The following is a 27,807-nucleotide window of genomic DNA, read 5'->3' as shown; positions in this document are numbered from 1 at the left end:
CACCTGCAGCTGGCCACTTCACATTCCTGGTAGCTATTTTTTTCAGCAGAAAAATCAGACAAAAAAATGTCATTCCCGTTAAAGAGCAGCATCTTTAAATAGTTTAAATAGTTAGTTACATTAATGTAATTTTTAAAAATTGAAAATGGAATGTAAATTAATTTAATCATTCTGGTTCTCTGGAATGGGTTGCTCAGAGATGCCGTGGATGCCCCATCCCTGCAAGCCTTCATGTCCAGGTTGGATGGGGCTTGGAGAAATCTGGCCAAGTGGAAAATGTTCCTGCCCAAGGTTGGAACTGGATGAACTTCAAGGTCTTTTCCAACGCAAACCATTGATTCTATGATTCCATGAAGTACACACACAGTGTCTGGCACTTCACTCTCAATTTAGAGGAGATAGACTACTCTGAAGACACACTCTGGAGTAAATATACCCTAAGTGTACCTATTTCTTTTAAGTGTATATATGCAGACAGTTGGATGAAGAGGATCACCCATCTGGAGGAGACATGGACACTGTGTGCCCCAGGCACTCTACCTGGGTGCTCTAACAGTGCCCCTTTCCCTCTCCAGTGGCCACGTGAGGAATGGCACTCCTCACTGAGCTCCACTGGGTCATATGGAAGTTAAAAAATTCAAATAGTTGTAAGGCAAGTGTGTGTGTGGGGGGGGGTGTGTGTGTGTGCATGAACCAGAGCCACCTACCTTGATGGCAACAGAGGAGAGCAAGATTTGCATCTTTGTGTGCCTTGGATCTCCCATCAGCACAGATCCTCCAGGCAAGTGGTGCACCCCTGGCTCATGGGTGCCACAGAAGGCAGATTTTGCTGTTTCCAGAGCTGCTTCTGCCCCATTGCAAGATTGCCTCTGCTGTCATCAGCAATCAGCACTATCTGCTAGGAATTTGGAAGTCATAGGCAATTTATAAAACATACAGAATGCTAAATGAACCAAGTTGTCATTCTCATACATAGAAATGTTTTTATTAAATATTTTAAACTTCTCTATGAGACAAACAATATTAGTGGCTTTGTGCAACACAGTGGCATGTAAAGTAAAAACAATTTAATGTGCAAGAGAGGACAGCATTAAGTTACCCTTCATATTGGCCACCCAACCACAATGATTACATATGTTAAGAGTCACTTAATGGCATTTCATGCACAGTGCATCCCCAAGCGGAGGGGATGAAAGCCAGTTTCAAACAAGCTGGCTTCAGAACTAGAAAGAGAACAAATGATTTGGCCTCCTGCCCCAATCACTTGTAAATGTCACCATTTTGCTTCCAGGAGCCAGGCCATCAACTCTTCACAGTGTATTGCATTTTTAAGCAAATATTTACCTGGAAACAACACATGGTTATCCTTTTGCAAAAATAAAACTAACTTCAGATTCTTAAAAAAAATTTTTTTTTTACTTTCCTCACTGACAGAGTATCTTTCCACATTTGAAAAAAAATGGTTTTATGATGAATACTTTATGTTTCCATTAATAGAAGTCTCAGATGTAGCGATAAGACCAGCACGATCATTTTTTTTCTGACAGTGGTTCCTGATGGCTTTGTAGATAGCAAAGGTAGGGATGGTCAAACTGGGCACTCCAGCGAGGATTACAATGATAGCATACACCCAGGATGGATACTCAACCTTCTCTGTTTTGGGGAACTCCTCCTGAAAGAGCAAACAACCAAGTTGTAGAAAGCCATGAGGAGCAAAAGCCTGGGAACATGCACACATTCAATAATTCAAGAGATCAAAAATGTAATTGGGACGCTGGCCAGCCATAAGGGCACAACAGTTTGCCAATTCCACAGCAGCTTTCAGCTCAATGGTTTTCAGCCTCAGCTGTTTTGGACTTATTTTTACTTAAAAATGATGTAAAGAAAATGGCATGAAAGCAGTAAGAGCCAGGAAGGGAGACTGGGGGACTGGAACACTTCCTTGGCACAAAGGAATGTGGGAATGGGGGGTCTGACAGGCCACCAGGGCCTTATGGCCAATCAGCCTTTTTGTGGGAAGGCTGAAATCAAAGGGTCAGGGAGGGCTGAAACATTATTAAGAGGGAAGTGAGGTTGCAAAGAAGGAGAAAACAAAGCAGTCCCATCTCCATGTCTTGTGGCAAGTTTGCCAGAAAACTGTTTCAGATGGAAGATGAATATAACTGACAATGACTCTTTCATTAAAGAATACTTAAAATAATTATAAATAAATATTTTGGTTTACAGACTTACATAGCTAGGGTTCCAAACACTGTAGAGCAGTTCTTCGTTGACTTTCACCACAAAATAAAAGAAAAAGATAACTAACATAATGAGAGGACTGATGAGTCTCCAGGTAACCTGCCAGAAAATGTTGGGCTTGTGTCCAATCATGAACTCAATATCCTCGTTAAACCTAGAAACAAAAACAGGAAGTTCAGACTTCAAAACTGGCCAGGATCAAAGAATGCCTGCTCATAAACAGGGGAGTCCAAACTACCCCTAACTGTGGTTCTCAGGAATTTGCTAATGTCACTTTGAGTCCAGAATTGACAACATCAGGAGTCAGTAGTTTAAATTAAGGCACATATCATTGCAAGTCTGGAAGATTATTTTTGGAAATGTACTGTCTTGAAGATGTCTGCGAGGCACATGTGAAATAGTTTCAACAGGAAAAAGTCAGTGCAGATGGATTTTCCCCAGAACATACTGCAGTATCCTTTCATAAATTTTTAATAAATATCTCAGTACTGCATAAACTAAGGGAATGACACAATATTTTAAAAAGAGCAAAAGAAAATAGAAGTAACTTAATAATTAGATTATAATATAATGTTTGCCTAATTTTGATATCTACCAGTTTTCTCAGGCTGAATAATGAAACAATATTTAACTTTACACATTATTAAAAACACATTAATAACAATTCTGTTATTTGGATTATTCATGGAACATGCAGTGGTCAGTGGGGCAAAAATATTTCCACAAGAAGAAAGAAACCCTGCATTGAGAGTGGTACTGCATCAGTCCTGACTCAAATTATGGCCTCTCCATATAATGCAACACCTTGTGCACACACTTCTTAAAAAATAGTTAGTTTGGAACTTTGGGGAAGTTTATTAATTAAAAAAAAGATCATCTATTTTATCTTTTCATCCCTAACTTCTGCTAGGTGTCTTAAAATGGCATGGAGCCCCATGTCCTGACTGCAGCACAGATTCAGGTGTAGTTCACGTGTGCCATTGATAACACACATGTTCTCCTTCAAGCAACAGAGTCATCTTTCTACCAATGTCCCTTTCTCAGAAGAAGGTCACAGAAATTCTTCTGGAGCAGATAACACCTCTTCTGGGCAGCCCTGAAAAGCTCTGTTCTCAAAGAGGGCTACAGTGATGTGTGCTGCCCAGGAACATTAAAGTTTGGTATGAGACTCTTTTCTGAATCAAACATAAACACAAAGACACACACCTCGCCCCCACTTTATGGACTCAACCCATGATTGTGTCCTGAGATTAATTTTAATTTACTTTGGAAGGAGTTCTGAGATTTTGAAGGGGAGGAAAAGTGATCAACATAGACGTTTGCGTCCTTAACAAATAAAAACAATCCTTCTTTCCCAAGGGTACACCATCTAATTTAGCTAACCTAATTCATGCTTCCTCGAGCAGTGTAGAAGTATGGGAAAACGGGCCACAAGGGCATTCACCCCATTGCCAGGAGCTGCAGCTGAATCTGGCACAAATTCAAGTAAAACTTGCAGGTGATTGAATTCCCTGTACTTTATTTCACTTTTCTTATGTATAAATTATAAACATTAAGATTTTGAAACTTGATTTATTACATTTGTAGAAAGTTGAGAGGATAATTATTCACTGCTACAACTGATAAAGCCCTCCATGTATCAGCTAAGAATGTATCTCAGTAGCCTTGGATTTGCAAACTGCTGTAAACTAATATCTGCAGCCTGCCTGGAAATCCCTGTGTTGGACAGTATCATTTAGCACTCCCTGTAAACACTCCTGGGATATACCTCTGTGTTAAACTTTCATCTCAGTGCCAAGTGCTTGTACTTTGCTTCTGCTAATTAAATGTTTAATGCAATTATCCTGAAGAAGAGCTATTAAAAATGCCACCATATTTAAAAGGCAAATGAGCTACAGTGGCTCTTAAATAACTGTTGCAAGTGTCTACATTCTGATGCCTACTTTAAAAATAAGTTATTTGCATTCATATTATTGCACTCCAGGGCTCTTGTTGATGCCTAATATTCTCGTGCAATATCTTAGGGATGTATTTATTTGAACTGTTTGTTAAAGAGCCTTATTTAATATAATGTATTAAAAAAGTGGAAAGGTGTCATATACAAATTCTTAACAAGCATTATTTCTTTCTGCTGAGAACTCTGTAAGAAACCTGAAACATATAAGCAACCCTAAATCACAGCTGCATCATTTAATTGATTTCTATAACAAATTCTGTGCACAGAGATGCAGCAAGATTGTACCTATACAACAAAAATCACTTTATGCATTGATATCAAGTAATGGTTAAGCTGTATTTCATACCTGTCTATTCCATAAATGTAGGCGACTGAAAACATCTCACAAAATGCAATTATCAGCAGGGGAATAGAGCCAGCAAAACCATCAAATAGACTCAGCCAGTAATTACCAGAATTCAGCACAAAAATGAAAGCTATAAAATAACACAGCAAACAAACGAGACCTGTGGGAAAAAAACCAAAACAACAGCACACTTAGGCAAAGAAAGCAAAACCAAAATGAGAAAGAAAAGTATTTCCCCAGTAGCTATAAAACTTTAAAAGTAGCTCTTGCAGCCTGAAGGCCACCACTTTATTTTTGAATGGCACTCTGGGGAGGCTGGCTTCTATTTGGGTAAAACTCTCCTAACATTACACAGGTGGCAGATGCTGCAAACAAAAAGGGAGAAAGCTGAAGAGATGAAGCAGGTCCTCTTCCTCATAGCTGATGGGATAATGTTGCTCTGAGACAAATCCTGCCTGAGTGAAGGACTCAGGTCCTCCAAGTTCCCAATGGAGGAGTGGCCATCATGAGCAGGCTGATGGGCAAGCCTAAGGGTTAGCAGCTGCCTGCAGGCTCAGAAGGAGCCTCACATGAGCTGCCCCATTTGGGAACACGAGAAAATCTTTAGTAGGTTATCTGGGAGTCTTAAGACCATTCCAGATCAGAAGGTAGAAGCAGGGTGGGCTGCTTTTTCAGCACACCAGCTGCTCTCTGGGTAGGGCAGGGTGGTCACTTGTCTCTAAAAAAGCACTTACCAGTAACAAGTTCCTTAGGCACTCTGGAGGGTATAATCTTGAGATCTTGCAAAGGTACAAGCACACCTTCCATATTTCCAAACATAGATGACAAACCCAAGCAGAAGAGCATGATGAAGAAGAGAATGGACCACAAAGGTGAGACGGGCATTTTGGTGATAGCTTCAGTGAAGACAATAAAGGCTAGGCCAGTTCCTTCAGCTCCCTGGGGAAGATTTCGGATCATTAACATCACACAGCACTTAAATTTACATTGGTAGTCACTAGACTTGGCAATTAAATAGTTGCTATGTATTCCTACCATATTTAAGGTATCAATATGTGTTAGGGTGTTAAACTTACATCATTTAGGAAAGTTTCCAGATCACAGGTTTCAAACTTGAGGGTTGCAAAAGTTGCAGGATCAGTCATGTTGCACAGCTGCTGCATTTGTTCAAAGTTATCTTGGGTTACATTACCTTCTGGCAAATCAAATGCATTCATCAGAGTAAGAATATTTCTGAAAAAGGGAAATGCAAGTAATTTGAAATTATTAATTTTAAAATTAGAATCAGGATTCGTTTGCATAATCAAACAAGTCATTTAGAGTACACTATTAAGATCAGATTTGACATTGGAAAGTCCAGCAGATGTGCATGTGCAATTCTCTTTCTTCCAAGGTGAATATAACACTGTCTTTCGTGGCATAGATGACTCTAAATGGATGGACACTCTAGGAACCTGTGCAGGAGTTGAGTGCCTCTCTTAGCACTGCAGACTAAACACCAATCCCCAGACTGGGCAGCATATGGAAATGTCTAAGCTGTCTGCAACTGTGAATCATGCAGTTTCACAGTTGAATGTGGAGGAACTAGACTGGAAACCACAAAGTCTGACTGCCCTGGTAAAATGAGGCATTTCTGATGAGACCTAAGCTTTTGAGCTCTCTAGGAGGAAACCTAAACACAGAGCTAACACAGGAACCAGGGAATATTGACTGCATTCATGCCATATGTCAGCATTGAGAATAATGTAAAATATAGTTGCTTATGCAACATTTATGTAGGAAATAAGATGACTTAAACGATTATCACTTTCTATGGGATGTGTTCCACAAGATTCCATATTTTTATAAGTAATGACTGGTTCTAATGCCATGTGAGTCAAGAGCTGCAATCAGTCAGAAATGATAAATCCATTATCGACAGGCTAACAGAGCTGCCTCAGACAAACAAACACCTGTATATTCTGTGGGGTTTTTTTCCCAATAACTCACTTGTCAAAGCAGTCATCATATCTTTCTGTGGCTCTGAATCCAATGATGGAATATATGACAGTTGCGGCGTAGATGGATGTGAAACCATTGATCACTGAAACAATCACAGCATCTTTCTCACAGTTGTTGCTGCAATTCAAAGAGAAGAAACAGAGGATGTCAATCACATTCCCAAAATAAATCGTAAAACTGGCTACTAAGACTAAGAAAAAAGTAGTCTAGGATGCATAGTTACATCAGTGTACCCTCTAAAAGCACACTAGTAGTGCTGTTAGATTCAGTAAATTGAAACTTGGTGCCTTAAGCAATTTAACAATTTATGGTCTTGGTTTCTTTTGGTGTTTTTTTCCCCTTCAAAGAATCCTGTTCATAAGGAATAATTGTCTGAGCTGTTTTCATATTTGGCTCATGGGAAGTAAAGTGTGAAGGGCAAAAGAGTCCCCACCTTTTCAAGCTTGTCACGGATGTGTGCAGAAGCACATTGCCACGGGTTGTGCCTTCACTGCTGGTGTATCGTGCTGCAATAAAACTGAGGCTTGAATTCAAATATTCAGGCAGGAAAAGTGAGCAGTTCACTTTTCATAGCACTTAGGTATGGTAAAATTGCAATAGCCAAGAGCACTTGGGAATAGTTTTGTCTGACTGTTGAACAAAAGATGGTTCAAAATTTTCTCAAGTTTTGGAAGAACAACAAAACGTTATGTTGATAAGATGGGACAGAAAAACTCTTTGTAGAAATGCCTCTGCTGCAGGCACTTCTTGCCAGTGTGCCTATGCTAATACAAAGAATTTGCAGAGCCAGAAACAGACTTTCATCTAAGGGACAAGATAAAATATCAATATTAAATTAGTTAATGGTTTTAGGAGAAGGCTGTAAAATGGTAGATATCTTATTTCTCCTGGATAAGAGAGGGGTATTGAGATAAATTTGATGTTGTCATATTTAATTTTCTGAACAGGTCCAAGAGGAGAGACAAGCCTGTCCAACCAAGACACATGGTATCCTTTCCCCCTTTATAGCATTGCAAATAGCCTCCTGCTGGATGTAAGGCATTGAATGGAAATTCCTTGCTGTAGTCTTGTGACAGTTTTTGTAATGTGACACGAGATTCTCAATTACAGGCTTGAAAAACATTTATTTCTTTTAGAGAAAGTAAAATGCTCAAGCTCCTTCTCATTATGAATTTGTGAATCCTTGACAGCATTGAAACCTTACTGTATTTTCTGGTATTTTTGTACTCCCAAACCATCCAGGGGCAGAGTCATTGACACCTGGTCCAGCTACTGCTGGATTGCAGGTGGTCCAACACCAGAGTGTAACACTGTGGAATTTGCATGGAGATTTTTTACTTATATTCCTTGGGAGTTTAATGACTTTGTTCAGTTTCCTCCTTAAGTCATGAATCATTGAGCATTGAACAAACATGGCCTGAATGCAACTACCCTGTGTTTTGGAAAACCCAGAGGACACTGCTCCTTTTCTTTGTGTCTTTTGGAAAGGTGGATGATCTCAGTTCTGACCCCATGGCTGTGGGACATTGACTCAGACCTTAAGCAGGGCTTGGCATCTCACACTGAGACTTGCAGGCACCAAAAATTCCAGGTGATCTTTTCAAAAACACCTGAAATCAGCAGTGGTGGCAAGGAACTTCCATCAGTGACTGAAATGTTGCTGTGGTGTAATTGAACCCAAGCCAAAACTGAAACACAGGTTTCTGAATTCTTGACCAAACCACATATCCAAAACTTAATTCAGAGATGTTTATCAAAAATATCAGGTTTAGCGAATGCCACACAGTTTTCCTTTCAAGAGTGCTGAAGGGATGGCAGGCATCAGGAGGCATTGGTGGTTGCTGCAATATTTATGAGGTAGAGTGTAGAATATGGCACTGCATCATAATTTGCAGGCTGGGTCAGTCTCTGGGTGATGGGATTTCTCACTCCCTGGCCCCATAGCACACATATAAAGGAATTGAATTTAAATGTCAAGATTAGATATATCTGTTCATCTCAAAGCTAAAGTTTTAAACTGTGTTCTGTGAATTGATTTGAAATATGTGCTTTACCACCTGCTGAGACCAGGGGCATCACCGTGCACTGAGCACTCCCACAGAGGAAACTCCTGCTCATCAGCTGGGGGCGGGCAGCCTCCTTCTTCCTATCCTGCACCACCACATCTTTCTCTAACAAGTCAGCCAGAACAGGGACCTGAAATCTTGGTTTGGGAGAGCTAGGGGCAGTCAGAGGAGATGCACCTTACATGTCTGAAGGGGGCTGTCCCAGTCCCAAGTAGCACAATAGTAGGACAAAATAGAAATGAAAATGAAATTTTCATAGAAAATGAAAATTTCATTTCAAAGAATGAAATATTCATACAAAATTTGGGTTTTGCCTGGCTACTTACTGAATAGAGTTGTAACTGGAGAAGGAAATGAGGCCTCCAAAGGCCAGGGAGAAGGAGTAAAACACTTGAGCTCCTGCATCCAGCCACGTCACTGGGTTTGCCAGCTCGGTAACCTGAGGCATCAGACACACAGCTTTAAACTGCTATTTAAACTGAGTATGAGAGATTTAAAGCAACAGTTAAAACAAGAACATTAACCATGCAAAACTCACTGTTCTTGAAGAATTTCAACAAATAGGTCAATATTTTTGACAAACTTACTTTTTGTTTTTATAAAAGAAAGCCTATCTCAAGGTTTTATGTATTTTGAAAATTGATTTAAAAAATGCTTTGCATAGCTGACAGCTGCCATGCCTATTTTCAGAAAAGATGTTTATTACTTAGCATTAATAATGATCATTCAGAGATCTGCTTATGGAAAACGATCCCTCTTTTAATTTTGTTTAAATACTGTTATGTAATTAAACCATTCTCTTAGGTTTTGGTTCATATAGCAATTAGGTGGGTTCTACTCCCATCAAATACATGATTTATGCTTTAAACTTAGGCTGGATCTTAGGTAGAATACAGGAAAATAAACCAAGCCAAATAAATGACAACCCCATTGCTCTGTGATAATAATTCAATCCGTTAGAACAGATTTTGATGGAGGATGGAGAGAGAGAAAAAATATTTATGTATATGTACACATGTTATATCCAATGCAGAGGATTCACCTCACAGCATCAAGATTTTTAAGGTGTTTGAGGGATAGTTAGAAAAGCACCAGTGGGGAGGACTAATTTCCAATCAGTTGTTAATTACAGAGAGAATTACACCACGTTTCACTGAGCAATGACCAAGCAGTGACTCACATTAGGGGTGAAGAGATACACAATTCCATTGGTGGATCCTTTCAGCGTCAAGCCACGGATCAGGAAAATGGTAAGCACCACGTATGGGAGAGTTGATGTCACATACACAGCCTGCACCAAAAAAAATGTAAATAAACCACTCAAATAAAACAAAACACTTGAATAAACAAAAGAGAAGAAAGTAGGGAAATAATCAACGTGTGGTGGCTAAAAATAACAGCAAGTTTCAAGTGAGTCACAATTAGCATACCACAGTAATTTAACATACTTTCAGTAATGAACTAGTATTTGTGGTATATTTTGACAATAAATATTTTTCTAAAAACGGTAGTCTATTTAAGAGAAATTGTCATTGTTGAAATTCAACTCAGATCATTCAAAAGCTGCATCAAAAATAATCTATACCCAGAGACCAGATTGAATGCAAGGATGGACTCTCAGGGCTTTGCTGGGCAAAAGAACATTGATCACCCTTTCATAGAGATATTATTTACAACTTGCACAAACCCAAATAAATCTATATAGATATGTTTTGAAGAGAATAGCCATAATAAAAAGAGAGTCCATTGATCTTGCATTAAAGATTAATATTAGTGGTAAAGTCATAATGTGTAAAAATGTGTTACGGACCTGTAAGGACAAGGAAGACTCACAAAAAATTGGTCACAAAAATCTCCACATAAATCAAATCAAGTCAGATTCCATTTCATTCACTTTCATTATTCAAAAAGCAGTCCCAGTTATGACACTAAATTTTGAACATGCTTTCACTCAAAAGAGGACTTCTACAGCTTTATTAATTCTGTGTGAATGAGGGATCACAGCAGCATGATTAAGATAATCTCATAAAAAGTCCCCCAAAGACAGAGTACCTTTCCTGTTGTTTCAATGCCTCTGATTGTGCACACATACAGCACACCCCATGCACATGTTAAACACAGCAAAAGCCACCACTGAATACTGCCAGACTCCTCAATGGAAGTGGAGATGTTCAGTGTTTCTCTGTACCAGAAGTAATCTACAGGAGAGCTCTTGGCACACTCTTCTATATAACCTGAAACCATAAAACAGTTGTCATTCTGTATGTCTTCTATTTACCTGGAAAAAAGGAACCTCAATGATAAACATCAGTGTTTTAAATTGTTCCACTTAATGCCAATAGATTTATTGTTGGCAAATTTTCAGATTTTTGGAGGTTAGTTTCATGGCAAAATGAGAGATTTAAAAGACAGCTGTCTAATAGGTATTTTAATACAGTGGCTCTTCCTTTCCCACACCTCCTTCAGCAATATTTAGTCTTCTGTTTTGCAGTGAATTTTTCAAGGTCTTGTCATCTCAAGTTGAATCCTCAGTTCCCTGCACTGTGCTGGCCTATGCAATATTCTGCCCTGGCCTGCCCTTAAATGAGGCTTTTCATGCTTTTCCTGGGAGGAGAGGAGCAGAGCACTCTGAACAGCTGTCCCCAGACCCAGCAGAAAAACCTGCTTCACACAGTGTCAAGCAGGGCTGACTATGGAAAACAAAGCTGCTGTCACCCAGCAGTCTCCAAGGAGCTGTAGAGTTGTCATATTGAGAGATACAGGTGTTTCAAATGGATTAGGCTTTTTTTTTTTTCCTTTTTAATGTGCTAACAGAGGGCTGCTGGTGAAGAGACAGATGAAACACATTGCCTAAATCTGGAAAATGTTAACGTTTATACTAGATCTACACTTAGTGAATATTCTGTATATGAACACATCTGTCAAAATCTACTATTAAAAAAACAAAGTTTGTCTCAAAGATTAAGTGCTGGCCACATTTTATTTAATGTGAGTTTGTACAAAACACAAGTATCAAGTAGTGCAATATGCCTGACAGGACTGCCATGCCTTACTGCTATTTCACAGAAAGACTCATTTAGGGTAACTGTTAGAAACAGAAATCTGTGCTGTGCAACAAAATACAATATTTTATAAAATATACCTGTTCTGTTTTTATAGAGAGGACAGGAATTCCAAGGCAGGGGATCTTGGAAGGAGTTGAAGAAATACCACATCACCCAGGCAATAATAGTATTATAATATAAGCCCACCAGGAAAGATACAAACATTGATGCGATGCCTGAAAAAAAAAAATCAGAACACCATATAAATTGCAATACTTTTGTCTTCAAGATATATCGAAGTATAAGGTATTAAACTCCACCTTTCCTTCCTCACCTGCTACATTTTGGATGGAGGTTTATCACTGTGAATTTGTTGCCTAAAGGTTGAACAGGTGAGTCCTATGCAGAGTTACATCCTAAAACCTCTCTGAGGCTGAAGGTGATGCCCACTTAGGAGCCAGCTTTATGAGGGGACTAACTCCCTACAGACACCACACAGTCCTGTTCACAGCCTTGCCAGCTGATATCCCGAGAGTTTGGGATGCTGGACACATGTAAAGCTCAACTGACTTGGGAATTTGATTAAATGACACTGAAATATTTCCTTGTTCCACAATGTCCCTGCAAAGGCCAGCAGAGGTGGTGGTGTATAGGACGGATGGCTGCCAGGAGGCACAGTCTGTGACCAGGTACAGAATTCATGCTGGTATCTGTCCTCCTCTGCCTGCTCCCAAGCAATCAACCTCTGATGACTTCTCTGGCGGACAGTAAATGCTAATCATTAGCTCCTGAGAGCTCTTAGGTTCTAAAGAATCTTGAAAAATTCCAGGTGCAATGAACAATTATCTTTTGTAACTGATTTACAAATGCAGTGGATGCCAAAACAGTTCTGTTTCTTTCCTTTCAAGTGTGTGGTTGAGGCTGGAAGGGATCTCTGGAGGTCACCTGCTCCAACCTCCTGCTCAAGCCCAGCCACCCAAAGTTGGTTGCCCAGGACCATGTCCAGGCAGACTTATCAGAGTATCTCTGAGGCTGGAGACTCCACAACATCCCTGGGCAGCCTGTGCCAGCAGCTGCTCACCCTCACCACGTTTCCTGATGTCCAGAGGCACCTCCTGTGTTTCCTGTGCAATGAGGCAGCAGTGGAGACTTTATGTTGTGTGCACAATGCTGCTTTTACTATATTTTCAGATGGACTCTTAGAATACTCAGAAGTTTGGTACAGAGGTGAAAAAGTATTTTCTGTTTCTATGGCTTTTGGAATGGTAACTCTCAGATGCAAAAAAGTAAAATTAGGTGGATCGAGGTCTACCAGATAAAGATTCAACAAATGTTTATCCACGGGACAGTTACAGAACAATTTTTGGCATGCCTAAAGATTCATCCTAATGGCAAAAGCAGCCACTATGGATAACACAGAAAATATCTCTGAGGCCTGAAATTGGTCTCAGGTTAGAGAAGAGTTTTAACAGGGCCCATGGTACTTGGGAATATGAACACAAAATTGTCATTGTGTTTTATTGTGATTAATTTCACCTTTCAATGGAGAGTTAGGAAGAGGGGAAAATTAATAGATCCTGAAATCTCTAATGGCACGCCAAAATAAAACCCAGAAGATTTGTTTTTTAGATCATCAGTTCAGAGACTTTCTCAGGTGGCTTTTTGACTTACCAACCCCTTTCAGGGTAGGGTGGATAGAGCTCCATACACCCACACTGCCTTTCCTCAGCCTTTGACCAACAGCAAACTCAAGATGAAGCAGTGGGATGCCCTCCAGGACTAGCAAAATCAGGAAAGGGATCATGAAGGCTCCTGGAATGAATAAGAAAAATAACAATTCCATTCAGTGAATTGCTAAAGCAAACCAAAAACATTAGGTTTCTGAGACATTGACATGGTAAGCACCCTGTAAGCATCTTTGTGGAAACCCTTCCCTGTTTTCTGAGCAACGCTTTTCCTGATTGCTCAGGCAGGGCACTCAATCATATATGTAGTTTCGGGTAGGAATTCTTATTCTTCCCAAGTGACATACATAAATAGAAATTATACACTCTCAAGGTTAAAATTCGAAAAAGCCACCTTTAAATTACAAGTGAAGGAAAGGTAGCTACTCTCCTGGAATTACTTAATTACTTTCCCCCCTTTTTTTTCCTGCAAAACATTATGGTTTTATAGCTGTGACTCATGCAAAGTATATAAAATAGTTGAATGAGCTAAGCAAAGTACCTCTAAATATTAAGCAGTAGCCTTGGACTGTCTGCCTAAAACAACAGCAAATTCTTGACATGTGCATCCTGCAACTTTTGTGTTTGATTAGAAGGTATTTGAAGTACAGGGTTCAAACCCTGTTAATTACAATAATTAGTTAAGATAGGACAAGTATTCTTAATTATTTTTTTCCTGAACAAGGTGTACCTTGGTTATGGGAGGTAATACAGAACACCACACTGGACTGTGAAAGTGCAGAGTCAGATGCTTGAAAATTGCTACACATTAGAATTATAGTTATCTGTCATTACAAAATGGCTTTATCTTCCTGATCTAAATAGGAGCAAGTAATCTGAATGTAATGAAAAGAATGCAGACCAGAATGCTAAGGGTTCAAGTCTGGATATTTACTGACTTTTTCTCATGTGTGCAATGAAAATCAGATAGCAAATGAAAGAGGAAATCTGAAGAATGAAAATCATTCCAGAAACTGAAATTTACTTCCTGGGGATTCCATGCTGTTAAGAAAGCGGGTGAGCTGTGAGCACACAGCACACCTTTTTAACTTTCTCCTTTCTTCTTTTTGTGTCCAGGCAAGGATGGTCATGGGACCCTTTTATCTGACTGCTCTGTCATAGATACATCATGCTTAAAGACTTCTTCTACAGCATCTTAATAAAGGTACCTCTGTAAGTATCTGGAGGAAATCCCTTAGGCTGATAGAACACTCTTGCCATGTCCACCATAGAAGATGGTTCAACTCTGAGAGTCCTGTAGCAACTTTTACACACTGTGCTCTCCACAGGGAGAGCTGTGGTGCTGGGACTGTGCTGCTTTGCTGCTGAATCTCCCTGTCTTGGAGGGAAATTCATGTCTGCCCAAACTGCTAGACTTGTGTGAGTGGAGGTGAACTGTGCACTTAAGATTAGTGAGAAAAAATGGAGTCTAAATCAGAATATCAGTCTGCCTGCTGTCCACTGAAAGCAAAAGGTTCAGACTATCTTTAAATGCTTTCTAAGGCTGCATAGGAAACAGCCTGATCTTCCCTCCTTCTGCCAACAGAGATGGGAGCTATCAAAAAAGATTTTTCTTTGATAGGTATGATAAGGAATGATTGGTCATAGCTTGAAAAGACTATAAAGGTTGTACGTTTTCTTATTCAATGAGATCTTTGACCAGTGGGATAATTCCTAATCAAGTCCTCAAGTGATCTTACAGTGACCTGACAAAAAGAAGGTGATGTGTCTCCATTAGGAGCACCTTAGCTGAACTAACTACCAGTCCATGCTTAAGTTTCAAGGCATGATCTAAAATCACTCTCATGTGAGTTTCAAAGGGTGACAAGGACTTATCCCTAGTGCAAATGGGGAGTGTTTGGGTCAGCTAGCTGTACAGATCCATCTTCTGGAATTAACTGTTACCATTGTTCAAGAAGGGTTTTACCAGAGAGAATAGAGAGTGTGGTAGAGCACAGACCCATATGGCATCTGAAAGAGCAGGTAACGAGAAAAGATCCAGATGAGGCATCCATACAAACTCTGCAGGGTCAGGTTTCAGACGCTTATGAGGTGTCTTGGGCTTGAAACAGAGAGAATATTCCGGAATTTAAAACTGCTGGTATAAACACAGTGATTGTGTCCTTCTCTGATCTCACCCTCACGAGTGCTCCTGGTCAGAGTGACACGAGGGAAACTGTCACGCTGACATGGGGATGGAGCACAGGGCATATTTTTGGCTGCTTGCACTTCCATGTACTGGTAAATAACTCTGTCTTTGTGAAAGGCCAGAGACTCTGTGTGTGGAGGTTGTCCCACTGACCCTCCCACCAGGAGAGGGAGGATGGGCTCCCTCCCATCAGGAAAGGAAGCCATCAGGATGTAAGGGGATGGAATGCAACAGTGAGGGTGCCCTCACTGCATACACTGCAACAATCTTGCTTGCTATGAAAGCAAAAGTAAAGCAGTTATGAGAAGTGTTATTCACAGAAAGAGGGTGGAGAATCAGCAGAGAACAAAGTATTTGAAGCCAAAATTGCATGCACTGCATGTCTAATCAGATTAATAGGGGCACTTAGGTGCTCATTACTGCATGTTCTCGAGCAGCTAAGGAAATCCATAAAGACAATATGGGACAAGCCTTTAGAAACTGAAAGGACAAGACAGTCAGTTCCTTGAAGTGATGGAGACTGACACAGTTTCAGTGAGTCCCAGAACCTCTGTCAACACGGGCAAAACCTTTGCACTGTCAACAGTGACGCCAGGCACAGGTAGATGAGGAGTCCATTGCTATTTCTGGCTTAGAAGCTTTCCAGCTGCCAGTCAATACAGCATGGAGAGAGGGCTGCCCTGTCACATCTGACAGTCGTAGCTCCTGCAGCCAGTAAATTTGTAGAAGTCCCTGGAGTGGTGGGAAACAGAGGAAAGAACCTTGTTTTGGAAGAGATCCTAGGTGCTCAAGAATTGGAATAAGTCCTCAATGTTTCACAGATTTGTGACATGAAAATACACAGTCAGAAAGACATGAGTCAGGAATTGCCTGCTTTAGCACTGACACCATTTGTAACAATATCTCAACTAAGACCACAACGCTAAACTTGAATTTGCCGCTAGGGGAGTTCACTTTCCTCAAAACTAGAGTGGGTCATCACAGTTCACTCTTTCCTGGCCTTACAAATTACTTTTACAATTACTTTTCTGCAAAGTGAGACAGCACCAGCCTGAGGTTCTTAGATCTATCACAGAGCTGCTCCACACTAATGCAAGGCTGTTCTTGCAAGGACTAAAGGATCTCCTGAGAAGGGAATGTAGCTGAGGTGTGAGAAGTGAGGAAGAAAATAAATGAGACACTCTTCTTCTTGGAGATGATGTCCACAAAATCCTTTTCCTGAAGGGACAGACTGACACAGAAGAAAGAGATGAATAGCAAAGTTGAAAGTTTAGCAAACATCTCTACAAAAAACAAATCATAATGAGTCCTTCAGTCTTTGACAGACAAAAAGTACATCTCAGTTTTTCTTCTGGCTTTCCACTGAAACGTTTTCAGTTTGTCAGTCCAAATTTTTCCAGTCGCAATTAGGTTTTATTTCAAGCAAGATGAACCACGTTGATTTTAAAAAATGTTAATTTTTTAGTAAGAATGTTTTTTGTGTGTGGATGAATGGCATGCTTTATAGAAGTGTGAGCATACCATATCTGTAGAGCTACCTTTGGCAACCAGCTTCAATAAAAATGTGTGCAACGTGCCACAAAGGACTCAGCATTTTGAACAGCATTTTATGTATTTGAAACTACCAATATTTAGCTGTAGGAATATTGCTATATTTTCAAGAGAAATAAAATGATAGCTCTCAATTATATATCACTTTTTTTCTCCTTTTTCAGTTCTTTGGTTTCTAGCAGCCAGCTCAGAAATCTATCTTTGCTGCATTTTCCCTTTCTCTCAATTTCTCCCCAAAATTTCTGAATTGGAAAAATAATAATTTGACTTGGAAAAGCTGTTGTATAGAATAATAGAGTCATTGTGGTTGGAAAAGACCTCTAAGATCATGGAGTCCAATCACTAACCAGTGTTCACCACTACACCCTGTCCCGAGGTGCCACATCCACACACCTTTAGAACACTTCCAGGTTCACATGGGACACAAAAAAATAAACTAATACTTTTTAAGCTGCCACAATTTTATGATCCTAGCAAATGAACCAATGATCTGAAAATAGACACTGTATAGATGTACACAAACAATGGTCGATATTCCAGTCCGAAAACCTTACAACTGAGATGTTACATTCTCATCCTGGTTCAATACTGTATTTCACAGTCTGAACATCTGTATAGCTGCTATTCACTCTCTAATCTGAGAGTTTCTTATGTCAAATTGAAAAAAAACCATTATTTTTCTACATAGCTCCTCACAAAGGGAAGGCAGGCGGACTTCAGATGGAGATGTTTTACTATACTAATATATTCTTAGACCTCAGCTGTAGCAAGATGTTATTTCATCAATTGCTACATGAGGAATTGCTGATGTCATTACTGTGCCTTCTTTCAGTGTGGCATGCAGAGAGAAAAAAGTTCTCCCTCATGCAGCAGCAAGGTTTCCATATGCGAGCTGTAGAGTTAGAGACTTTTTTTATAATCAATGGTTTAAACATTAAATATGCATCTTCTTTTTTATAATGGTCATTAGGGATAAAATGAAAATGTTTAACAGTTGATTAAATGACATGTTGCTCAATAAAGATTAAACAAAAGCTATGAGCAATGTCAGAGAGCTATCCAATGAAGAGAAATTTCAATCTCATTAAGCTGGTGAAATCACTGAGGCAAACACCACACCTTTTAAATTGTGCGCATATTGGACTCTATTTTGCCTTTGGTAATGATGCATTTGTCAACTTTTAAGACATTAAAGGATAAAATGTGCTTTGCTCAATTAATTTTCACTGGAATAAATATTCTATTTTAAAAAATATAAACTCATTATCTATGACAACAAAAATAAGTAACCAACAATTTATTTTTTTGTGTGTGTTTGGTTATCTCAGTGTGAAAACACTATTATAGTGTTGTGCTTAGGAAGAAGCAGCTCTTAAATAATTCCAGATTTAAGTTGAACATCTGAAAATAAGCATTACTTATAAACTCAGTGTTCCTAACTACCTTCACAGAGGACAATTTGTAGAGAAAAGACCCACTTTTTTAAAGTCCAAGTACCACACATGGGTAGATTTTATACTTTACTGTCGTCCATTTATGTCTCACAAGGGATGTAACATGTACAAGCACCAGTTCACAAAGTAGGTGGGCATCCAGCCTCATTCAGGAGTGTCCTTGGCTGAAATACTCTCTACAAATACACCATTGCTACCAGACCTCACCCATCCAGAATGATCCAAACATTCATCCATATAACTCATATTCAAAAAGAAAGAAGTTAGATAGCAAAGGGAATCCTTAGAAATTATAAACAACTTTCAGGAGACAGTCTATATAACCTTGATTCTGCACACACCTGATATCTGATATGTGGTCACACAAGAATTTTTCCCATCCGCTGCAGATATTTCCTGCACAGCAAATAGCTGGTTGGTTGGGTTGTTTATTTTTTTTTAAATCTCTTAACGCACAACCACTATCCAATGTGAGTTTTAGGACTCTAAAATAATCACTCCAGTAATGATCCGAGGAGGAACATAATCCCCATTTCCAATGGGAGAGCAGGAACAGGGATTCCTGCTGCTCTGTACCCAGGATTCAGTGAAGACCACACCTTGAAGACAAAAAGTATGAGGACAAACACCATCCAGGGTAAAGGCAACTGAACTACTAGGGCAGAATGGAATTTCCTCAGTGAACTCATGCTTGCTTTCTAGAGGATAATTTGGAAAAAGGTACATAATGTTACAGCTTTACCCTACTTTGTTATAGAGGCACATCTGTGCCCCTGAGTGGACCACTCAAATGCAAAGATGAATGAATCATCTTGGCCACCATGTCGAGGGGCAAAGACTAAGGCAAAACTGGCCCAAAATGCCTAGTAAATACACATTTCCAGCTGGATGTAGGTGAAACTGGATAGAGGGAGCACAACTGAGGTAGGATGTCATACACAATGACTACCGCAAGCATCTTGTTCTGGAGGGGTGTCAAGGAGTTTCCTTCAGCAATCTGACAGCTGCAATCCACGACGTTGCAGTGCTGCCTCTACTGGGTGCTCGGTATGCTGCAAACACGGCTGAACGGGAACTAGAGATGCAGGAGCCAGAAAATCTCATGAGGCAGAAATTGTCTCAACACCAAAATATCTTCAGAAATAAGAACTTTGAGATCTTATTATCTTCTTGTTTTTACAATACAAATAATCACATGTTCAAATTCAAAGGCATCCATCCAAAAAGCAGGCAGTCTTCTTTTTTTCCCTTGATTTAAAGGGAGAAACTTGAGAACAGAAACTGTAATGGGAGGAGGACAGTGGTGGCAAGAGTTGGATTTAGACCTACTATGAGAGGCTGAGGTGCACTGTACAGCAGAGGAGGAGGGGGATAAGTGGGAGGAGGGATTGCACAATAGCTCTCCATCCTTATGTGTGATGAAATTAGGGAGCCCCTTCTAAGAAGTCACAGGAAGGCATTTTTCTTGTGTTTATTGATATGAGTCACAGCATTTGGTGCAGAAGAATATTAGAGAAGGTAGCAAGTCTAGAAGGACACGTATCTGTGTATCAACTTACAATTCCTTTGTTATGTGCTCCCTTTAAAATTCTGCCTAAAATTTGAGTGAGAGAGTCACAGTGAAAAAAGAAGCCAGGGTTAACTGCAGTCAGTGTTGCTGACAGGAGAAAGGACAAATTAACAAGATGATGAGAAAGAAAAATAATTGCTGCCAGAAGACTGACACACACACAAGCAATTCATAAATCTTCACTGACATCAGTGATAAAACCGTGATCCATACCAAGTTCTTTGCATTTGTTGGGTGCTTGCTTTTCAGCTGCATTTCACATGACTAGAACACAAGAAAAAGAAAGACCAAAAAGCAGGGAAGTGCCTGTAAATCCACCCTGGAAAACAGGGCATGTCCACTTTCTGACTGAATTTAAAAACCTGAGAAGCCAATGAATGCCACAGTTTTGGAGATATACATCCACTTTTTCCAAATTAAATTGTCAAATATAGAAAATGGCTTCTGCCTGTGTGTGTGTGGTTTTTTGTGCCTTTTTTGCTACAAGAACTGACTCTGGTGCAAATGACCTCAAGTTTACACTGAAAACTCTAAATACCAGCCCATGTTAGAGAAATTTTAATGATAAAAGCATCTCTTCTTGCAACTGAGCCACCTGTTGTTCCATGTCCCTGAGTCTGTGTGAGCAACTCCCCACAGAGCCCTCACTTGTCCCCACTCTAACTAGGAGAGTGATTTTTAAACATCTCACCATGCACATGTAAAAGAATATTACTTTGAAATACTGTTCCTTAAGCCAAAATTTTTCTTCTGAGACCAAACATTGCAAAGGCACAAATACATTTTCCATCTATCTCAGAGTGAAACATGGACAATAACCAGATAGTAGACAAAAAAGTCCGTAAGAAAATGGAAAACTTATGTTGTTGTAAAAATATTTAAGCAACGGTTCAGCTTAAAATTACCTTTCAAAACCAACAGAAAAAGAAAACAAAATCTTTTACACAGTCATTCAGTCCTTACCTAAACCTTAAGGAGTCCCAGCAAATAATATATGCTTGGATTTTAAATTACTTAATAACACCAACTGCTAAACAAATACTCTTACTGTTAACTTCATTCATGGTGTTAATCCTAGCACAAATTACACAGACACTGACTCTACAGGTGATGCATGGATCAGTCCAAGCCCAATGAAAAACCTATTATAAGAAGATCATTTGGTATCATGATCAGAATCATAGTCTCAAGTAGTTTATTAATATTTTAAATACACACTATATATATGTATGTATGTACAGCAATACTGGGTTTAGATTGAGAAAATAAACTATGTACGTGACAGTGGAAGACTCACTCGTTCAATCCTGTGTCCTGAAATAAAAACAGACCCTTCCTTTTCTTCCATCCCTAATGTGACTTCAGTGGGTGATCATGACCTGTGAAATTGCCTTCTCTGTTATACAGTCTTCTAGAGAGAACATCTCTGTTCTCACAGAACCTGAACAGCTCTAGACATATTCCATTATTTGCTTACCAAAAAGAGAATAAATCTGGTTTATACCCAAAGTTAGTTAAGATGTATTAAAGACATACCTCCTCCATGGCTCTGACAGAGATATGGGAACCTCCAGACATTTCCTAAGCCCACACAGAACCCTACACACGTCAGCATATACTGCGCCTTGTTGTCCCATTTTGGTCTGGAGCTTGCCTCTTCTTTCTCAAGGACCTCAAGTTCAGCATGGGAAGGTATCCTGTCCTCCAGGCCAGGATTGGGCAGCTTCAGCTTTACCATGTTCTAAATTTCCTGCCTGAAAGTGCTGCCAGTGAGGAATAATGAGAAAGGCAGCTGGTGAGAAACCTGCTCAAAAAGAGACCATCTATTTGCTGTCTTCAGCTATATATACTGAACCTTTGGCACTGGACTTGTAAGTGCAGGCTTGTGGTAAAAAGAAGCGTCAGCAAATCATTCGATTGACCAAGTCAGCTCTGACACTTATTAATGCTTTATCTGCCAAGGTTTTTACTGAACAGCCTGTTCATCCAGTAGAATACATTGATTTCAGCTAATGTAATTCAGGAGATAATTTGGCTATAAACCCTAATCGCCTATAAGGATATGTAACACCCCTTGCCACTCCCCTGTTTAAACTCACTTAAATACAAATATAGCCCTAGCAAATGAGGAATAGTAGGATTCCACTGGCCTCAGACTAAATATAGAGATTTCATATAATTTTTATTAGGAAGATAAACTGACTGTGACTCATAATCACGTTCAGTTTCCAATTGTGTATGCTTGCAAAATTGTATGTCTCATAATAAATGTTTCTCTGACATAGATTATACTCTACTAAACGTTCTGACCAAAAGGATGGAGAATGAAAGGGATTATAAAATCTGACCTTTAAAGTCATAAGCATAATCTGCTTACCCCAACACCTCTAATCAGTACAGAACAAGGTCTGAAGAACACGATGTCTTTCTTATAAATGGGCTTGAAATCAAAGGTCCCTTCACCTTTTCAGTGACCCTAGATATAGTGGTCAAAAATAAAAAAACAGGACACTGGTTAACAAATATCACAGATACTATTCCTATCTTCATTATTTCAGCACAATTATAACAAAACTGTTCCCTTTGAACCTGGTCATTTCTAAAAGATAAGTCACTTGTCACTGAAGACTATATATAAAATCCAACACTGTAAATGTCATAAGAAATATTGTCAGCTACAAGCTCATTCCATGCAGTGATACAGGGTGGTCAATGTAAAGAACTAGGAGAAATCTTGTAAGTCCAGCCCCTAGAAAAAGAGGTGAACACGTTGTAGCATCCCTTTGCAATCTCATCATGTTTATTCAAAGTTGATTCCAAAGGCTGTTCAGTATCTTTGTAATAGGTATTAATATTTCCCTAACGTGACTTGAAATACCTCTCAGTCTGCCTAGTGAGAGCACTTGTCTTTTTCACGAACTTGTCAGGTCTCTGCATGTGCTATCTCCTGAGCAACCATTGGATCAGCAACTTTCTTCTCCTTTATTGATTCCAACTACGGATTTCCTAGCTTGTGGCAGAACTTCCTTTTCAAAGTTGCTGAAAGCATATGTTCAATTTCACTCAGTTTCTGCTACTCCAGAGCATTGAGCTGCACAACTCTTCCTGAATGATATTATTACAGCATTCCCAATCCTTCTGAGAATATGTCAGGAACATCTAATTACCATGCTACTATTTTTTTGTCCTTAGTCATTAGTAGAAGAATGACAAAACATAGTTCCTAAACTGATCCTTCAGGAACTGCCTTAGCAACCTCCCCTTAGACCACCATTTCTGCTTTCAAGCACAGCTTATTATCATAATTAGATTTTTACTTAGTTCTTTGTTCCCAGAGTCATCACAGAATCATAGAATGCTTTGGAACAGACCTTAAAGGTCATTTAATTCCAACCTCCCAGCCATTGGCAGGGGGACCTTCCACTAGACCGAGCTGCTCAAAGCCCCCACCCAGCTTTTTTTGTGGATGGGTCATCCACAGCTTCTCTGTGCAACCTGTCCCAGTGCCTTGCCACCCTTGCAGTGAAGAGAACTTTTTCCTATTATCTAATCTAAACCTACTCTCTTTAATTTTGAAGCCATTATCACTTATCTTATCACTGCATGTCCTGTCAAAAGTCCCTTTCTGTCTTCTTTGTAGTCTCTTTAGGTACTGGAAGGTGCTCTAAGGTCTCACAGAAGCCTGCTCTTCTCCAAGCTGAACAGCCCCAACTCTCTCAGCCTGTCTTCATAGGAGAGGGGCTCCAGCTCTCTGATCATCTTTGTGGACACCTCTGGACTTGCTCCAACAGGTCCACATCTTCCTTGTGCAGAGCTGGATGCAGTACTCCAGGTGGTGACTCACGAGTGCAGAGTACAGGGAGAATCACCTTCCTTAGCCTGCTGGTCACGCTTTTTTTGATGGTGAATTGGTTGATTCATCTCCTGGACTGTAAATGCACACTGTTGGCTCATATCCAGGATTTTGTCCACCAACATCCCTACAGTCCTTTCTTCAGGAGTGATCTCAGTCCATTTGCCACCCAGCCTGTATTTGTGCTTGGGATCCATGTGCAGCACCTTTCACTTGGACTTATTGAACTCCATTATGTTCTCATGTGCCCACTTCTCAAGCTTGTCCAGGTCACCATGGATGGCATCCCTTCCTTCTATTGTGCCAACTGCAACACTGTGATCATGTTATATCTCCTATTTAGTTCAATCAATACATCTAGTTGTGGTCATGTGGCAACTAGTCTACTGAAAATTTCTCACTGCTAAGTTTCATGAGCAGGCAGCTTCTATCGGGATCCAAAAATACAGTCCTGACTGCCTTATATTGTGTAAATCCTCTTTTTGAAGACTTTATCTTGCTCTGGTAACGCAAGGTGCCAGTGGTTGTTAGTTATTTATCAGTTGTTAAATATTTGCTGAAACAAGTACGCTGGGCTGGCATCTAGCTTTCATGTCTTTATCAGAGTAATAGCATGGCTAATGACCTTAGAAGACACTGTGCCTTTTTCTAGAGGACTTACAGTAACAGTGACACCAGCTCCAATATGATCCACAAGTGCTTGGTGGTGTTGTCTATATTGCCACCCTGTGGACTGGAACAGGCAAGCTGGGGCTGCCCTTCCCTCCTCACAGTCACTGATTTAATCAGAGCCTCTTCCTGTGCTCTGAGGTAAACTCCTCATTTAAGAGGTGCTAGGCAGGTCACACAGGTTTATTAGGGCTAATAAATCTCTATGAAATTAATCCTTTAGTGATATAGTCCACGATACAAGAAATGTATTGCATACTGTTAATTATAAATGCAGGAGAAAAATGGATCTCACTTTTAGATTGGATTACTTGTGTTAAAACATTTCTAATGACACATTTGTTTTTTTGTCTCCTACCCCCATATTTTTAATGTACTATTTTTTTCAAAAGTTAAAAAGGCCTATAAAAAAAAGTAAGCCAACTCGTCTGTAAATAACACACAATTTTACAAAAACCTAAATAAAAGGGGAATGTTCCCCTTATAAAAATCCTATATTTTGCTGGAACATGCACACATAGGCATTTGTGGAAGAATGTGGGCATACTCCTTTTCTTAGATGAACATGTCTTTCACCTTGCAGGCTGATGATGATGTTATGAAAGAGTATGAGACAGGATGGCAATAAAGAAAAGAAAATTATTGGAGATAAAAATCAAGGTTACAGGAAGGACAGAGCCACTCGTTTCCTTTTGTGGGGCCAGCTCTGGTCATGGTGCAGTACCACCTGGGCCAAGGGACTCCTACCTATGGGCAGCCCTCAGAATGTCAGCCTGGCTCCATGGGGACATCCCAGCTGGGAGACAAGCTGTCCCCTCCTGCAGCTCAGGCACAGCCTGACACACTCTACCAAAACAGCTACTGGGCAGCTGCTCCAGCTGTGACCTCCCTGTGCCAGCACGGGCACCCCTGGGCCAGCACAGCTTACTTCCAACCCTTCAGGAAGCTATCCCATATGGAGAAAGACTGAAAGTAGGCTGAAATGAGGTGGGAGTTGGTCTCTTCTCACAGGTAACAAGTGTCAGGACCCAAAGGAAATGGACTCAACTTGTGCCAGAGGAGGTTTGGATTAGATAATAGGGAAAATTTCTTCCTGGAAAGGGTGGCCAGGCTTTGGGAAGCCCTGGCAAGTGGTGGAATCACCAGCCTTGGAAATGTTCAAAAGGTGTGTGGATGTGGCACGTGGGGACATGATTTAGTGGTGAACCTGGTTGGGAAAATGATTGGACTAGATGATCATAGAGGTCTTTTCCAACCCCAGTGATTCCACAATTCTGTGATTCTAAGGACAGGTTCTTCTCTTCCATGAGAGAGTGGAGGTGGCTGACGTGCTTGTCTGGAGTGCTTGACCCTTGCCTCCTCCACCATGGAAGGAGCCACAGCCATCTCCAGGACATGCATGTGCCAAGGGTGCCAGAACTCTCCAGGCACTGGCAGAGCTGAGCCAAACCAGACTGGGGCTGGCCAGAACTATGGCAGCAGCTGGACTTGGTGTGGCAACTGTTCCACACCAAAGGTGTACAGTTTCCACCTTTGGAACTTGTATTTCATCGTACTGTAAAGCAGGATTTGAACAGAAAAGAAGTGCTCAAGCAGCTTGTCTTCTTTTAGGTGCAAGTCCATTTGCTGACAAGGACAAAGTCAAATCAGCTGACAGAATTAGCAAGATATTGAAACATCCTGATAAAGGTGGATCACCAGACTTAGCAGCAAAAATAAATTAAGCAGAAGACTGGGAGTCCAGTGCTAAAAACTGAAGTTTGAAGCCTTGGGTACTAAAATATTCAGCAGATTCCTTGTGCAATAGCTTTCAGATCAACTCGCTCTGCATAGTTTTGTAATAGTGTATTAATTGTTCCTATTTATTGTCACAATAAAAATTTCAGATAATTTAAAAGCAAACGGAAATCTTTTGCAGCTATGCAAAGTTATATGCAGCTATGCTTCTGTGAGGAGCAGGGAGTCGGAGCTAATGATCCTTCTGGGTTCCTTCCAATTCAGATATTCTATGATTCTATGATTCTTCTGCCCTCCATCATAGGCTGGAAGAGACTGCCTCGGGGGAAGTTTTTTATCTGGATCCTGTGAAGGGGAGGACAAATAGGAAGAAGCACGGGACTAGTCTTGAAAAACCAGTTTCTTTCATGTAGAGCCATTGAGAAAAGCAGACACCACTGGCAATACACATTGTTTGCAACTAAGTTTCAGGTTGCAACCAATAGTTTCAGGCATGAAATGCAATATGATCCTTTCATTGTGATTCTATCACGTCTGATATGACATAGGACAAATCTGTAACTCTCCAGATATTTACATAGTTCCTTGCAATATACCAGGCTATTAGGATGAACGAAATTGTTTTGTGACCCTTTTTAGTACTGCAGCAGATACTGGAGTGAAATCTCTTACTCTAGTAATTCTGTAGCAATATCTTACCAGCCTTAATTCCATTTTCTTTCCAGTCAGCTTCTACTTGGTAGTCAAAGCACCATATAGAGCAATACAATTACTCTTGCTTGTATAATAAGCCTAAACTGGGAAAGGATGGAAATGCAAAGATGGTGAGGAAGAAGGAGAAGGAGATGAAGGAGAAGGAGAAGGAGAAGGAGAAGGAGAAGGAGAAGGAGAAGGAGAAGGAGAAGGAGAAGGAGAAGGAGAAGGAGAAGGAGAAGGAGAAGGAGAAGGAGAAGGAGAAGGAGAAGTTAAATTAAATAGTCTCTGTGACAGCCCATCCTTTAAAATAGGAGGAAAAAACACAATAATCCTTTTACAAGCTGCCAATGGGTAACATCCTTGAATTGATGTGCAAAAAGGAAGCCCCAGGCTCAAGAGCAGACTCAAAATCTCCAGCCTAGGGGGCAACAATGATCATCTTTGAAAGGGAGATACACAGGCAAAATATTTCAGAGTTGCTTAGTTTTAAGGGTAATAAACAATCGCAGGTGGTCATGCAGTTTACCTTGCCAATAAATGATTTGTAGATCTTTAACTTGATCTAAGTTTTATGCTCCGTTGTTCTCAAACTCTACCTGATAAGTAACCAAAAGGCACAGCTCTCACAGCTCCTCAGCAGGCATGACTGGATTGCCTATGTGAGTGCTTGAAAGCTGCTACCACTAGCCCACAGCAGTTCAAGAAGGGATACCTAAAGACTTTGGAGATGTCCAATAAACCTTGGAGCC

At 40.2% G+C, this 27,807-nt stretch overlaps 1 protein-coding gene across 1 annotated transcript; it reads right to left on the bottom strand.

The window, feature by feature from the left end:
• Window positions 1–960: 960 nt before the first annotated feature.
• Window positions 961–21,916, bottom strand: SLC6A19 (solute carrier family 6 member 19). Its single transcript, XM_014880521.2, has 12 exons — window positions 21,640–21,916; window positions 13,327–13,467; window positions 11,754–11,891; window positions 10,664–10,845; window positions 9,792–9,902; window positions 8,938–9,050; window positions 6,534–6,662; window positions 5,621–5,777; window positions 5,279–5,483; window positions 4,545–4,704; window positions 2,233–2,395; window positions 961–1,672 (listed from the first exon to the last, which is right to left on the bottom strand). The coding sequence occupies exons 1-12, from the start codon at window positions 21,839–21,841 to the stop codon at window positions 1,466–1,468; spliced, it is 1,908 nt and encodes a 635-aa protein (XP_014736007.1). The 5' UTR covers window positions 21,842–21,916; the 3' UTR covers window positions 961–1,465.
• Between the last annotated feature and the right edge of the window lie 5,891 nt (window positions 21,917–27,807).

Source organism: Sturnus vulgaris, chromosome 1 (assembly GCF_052056855.1).
Source record: "Sturnus vulgaris isolate bStuVul1 chromosome 1, bStuVul1.hap1, whole genome shotgun sequence".
Classification (NCBI taxonomy): domain Eukaryota; kingdom Metazoa; phylum Chordata; class Aves; order Passeriformes; family Sturnidae; genus Sturnus; species Sturnus vulgaris.
The sequence above is the reverse complement of the archived record's forward strand: the minus strand, read 5'-3'. Positions and strand labels throughout refer to the sequence as shown.

Excerpts from the sequence above, each read along its gene's own strand:
- SLC6A19 (XM_014880521.2), bottom strand. The coding sequence starts at position 21,841 with ATGGTAAAGCTGAAGCTGCCCAATCCTGGCCTGGAGGACAGGATACCT. Across the intron at positions 5,778-6,533 it reads TATGATGACTGCTTTGACAA|AAATATTCTTACTCTGATGA; the intron begins GTGAGTTATTGG and ends TCCCTTTTTCAG. Across the intron at positions 5,484-5,620 it reads TGGAAACTTTCCTAAATGAT|GGAGCTGAAGGAACTGGCCT; the intron begins GTAAGTTTAACA and ends AATCTTCCCCAG.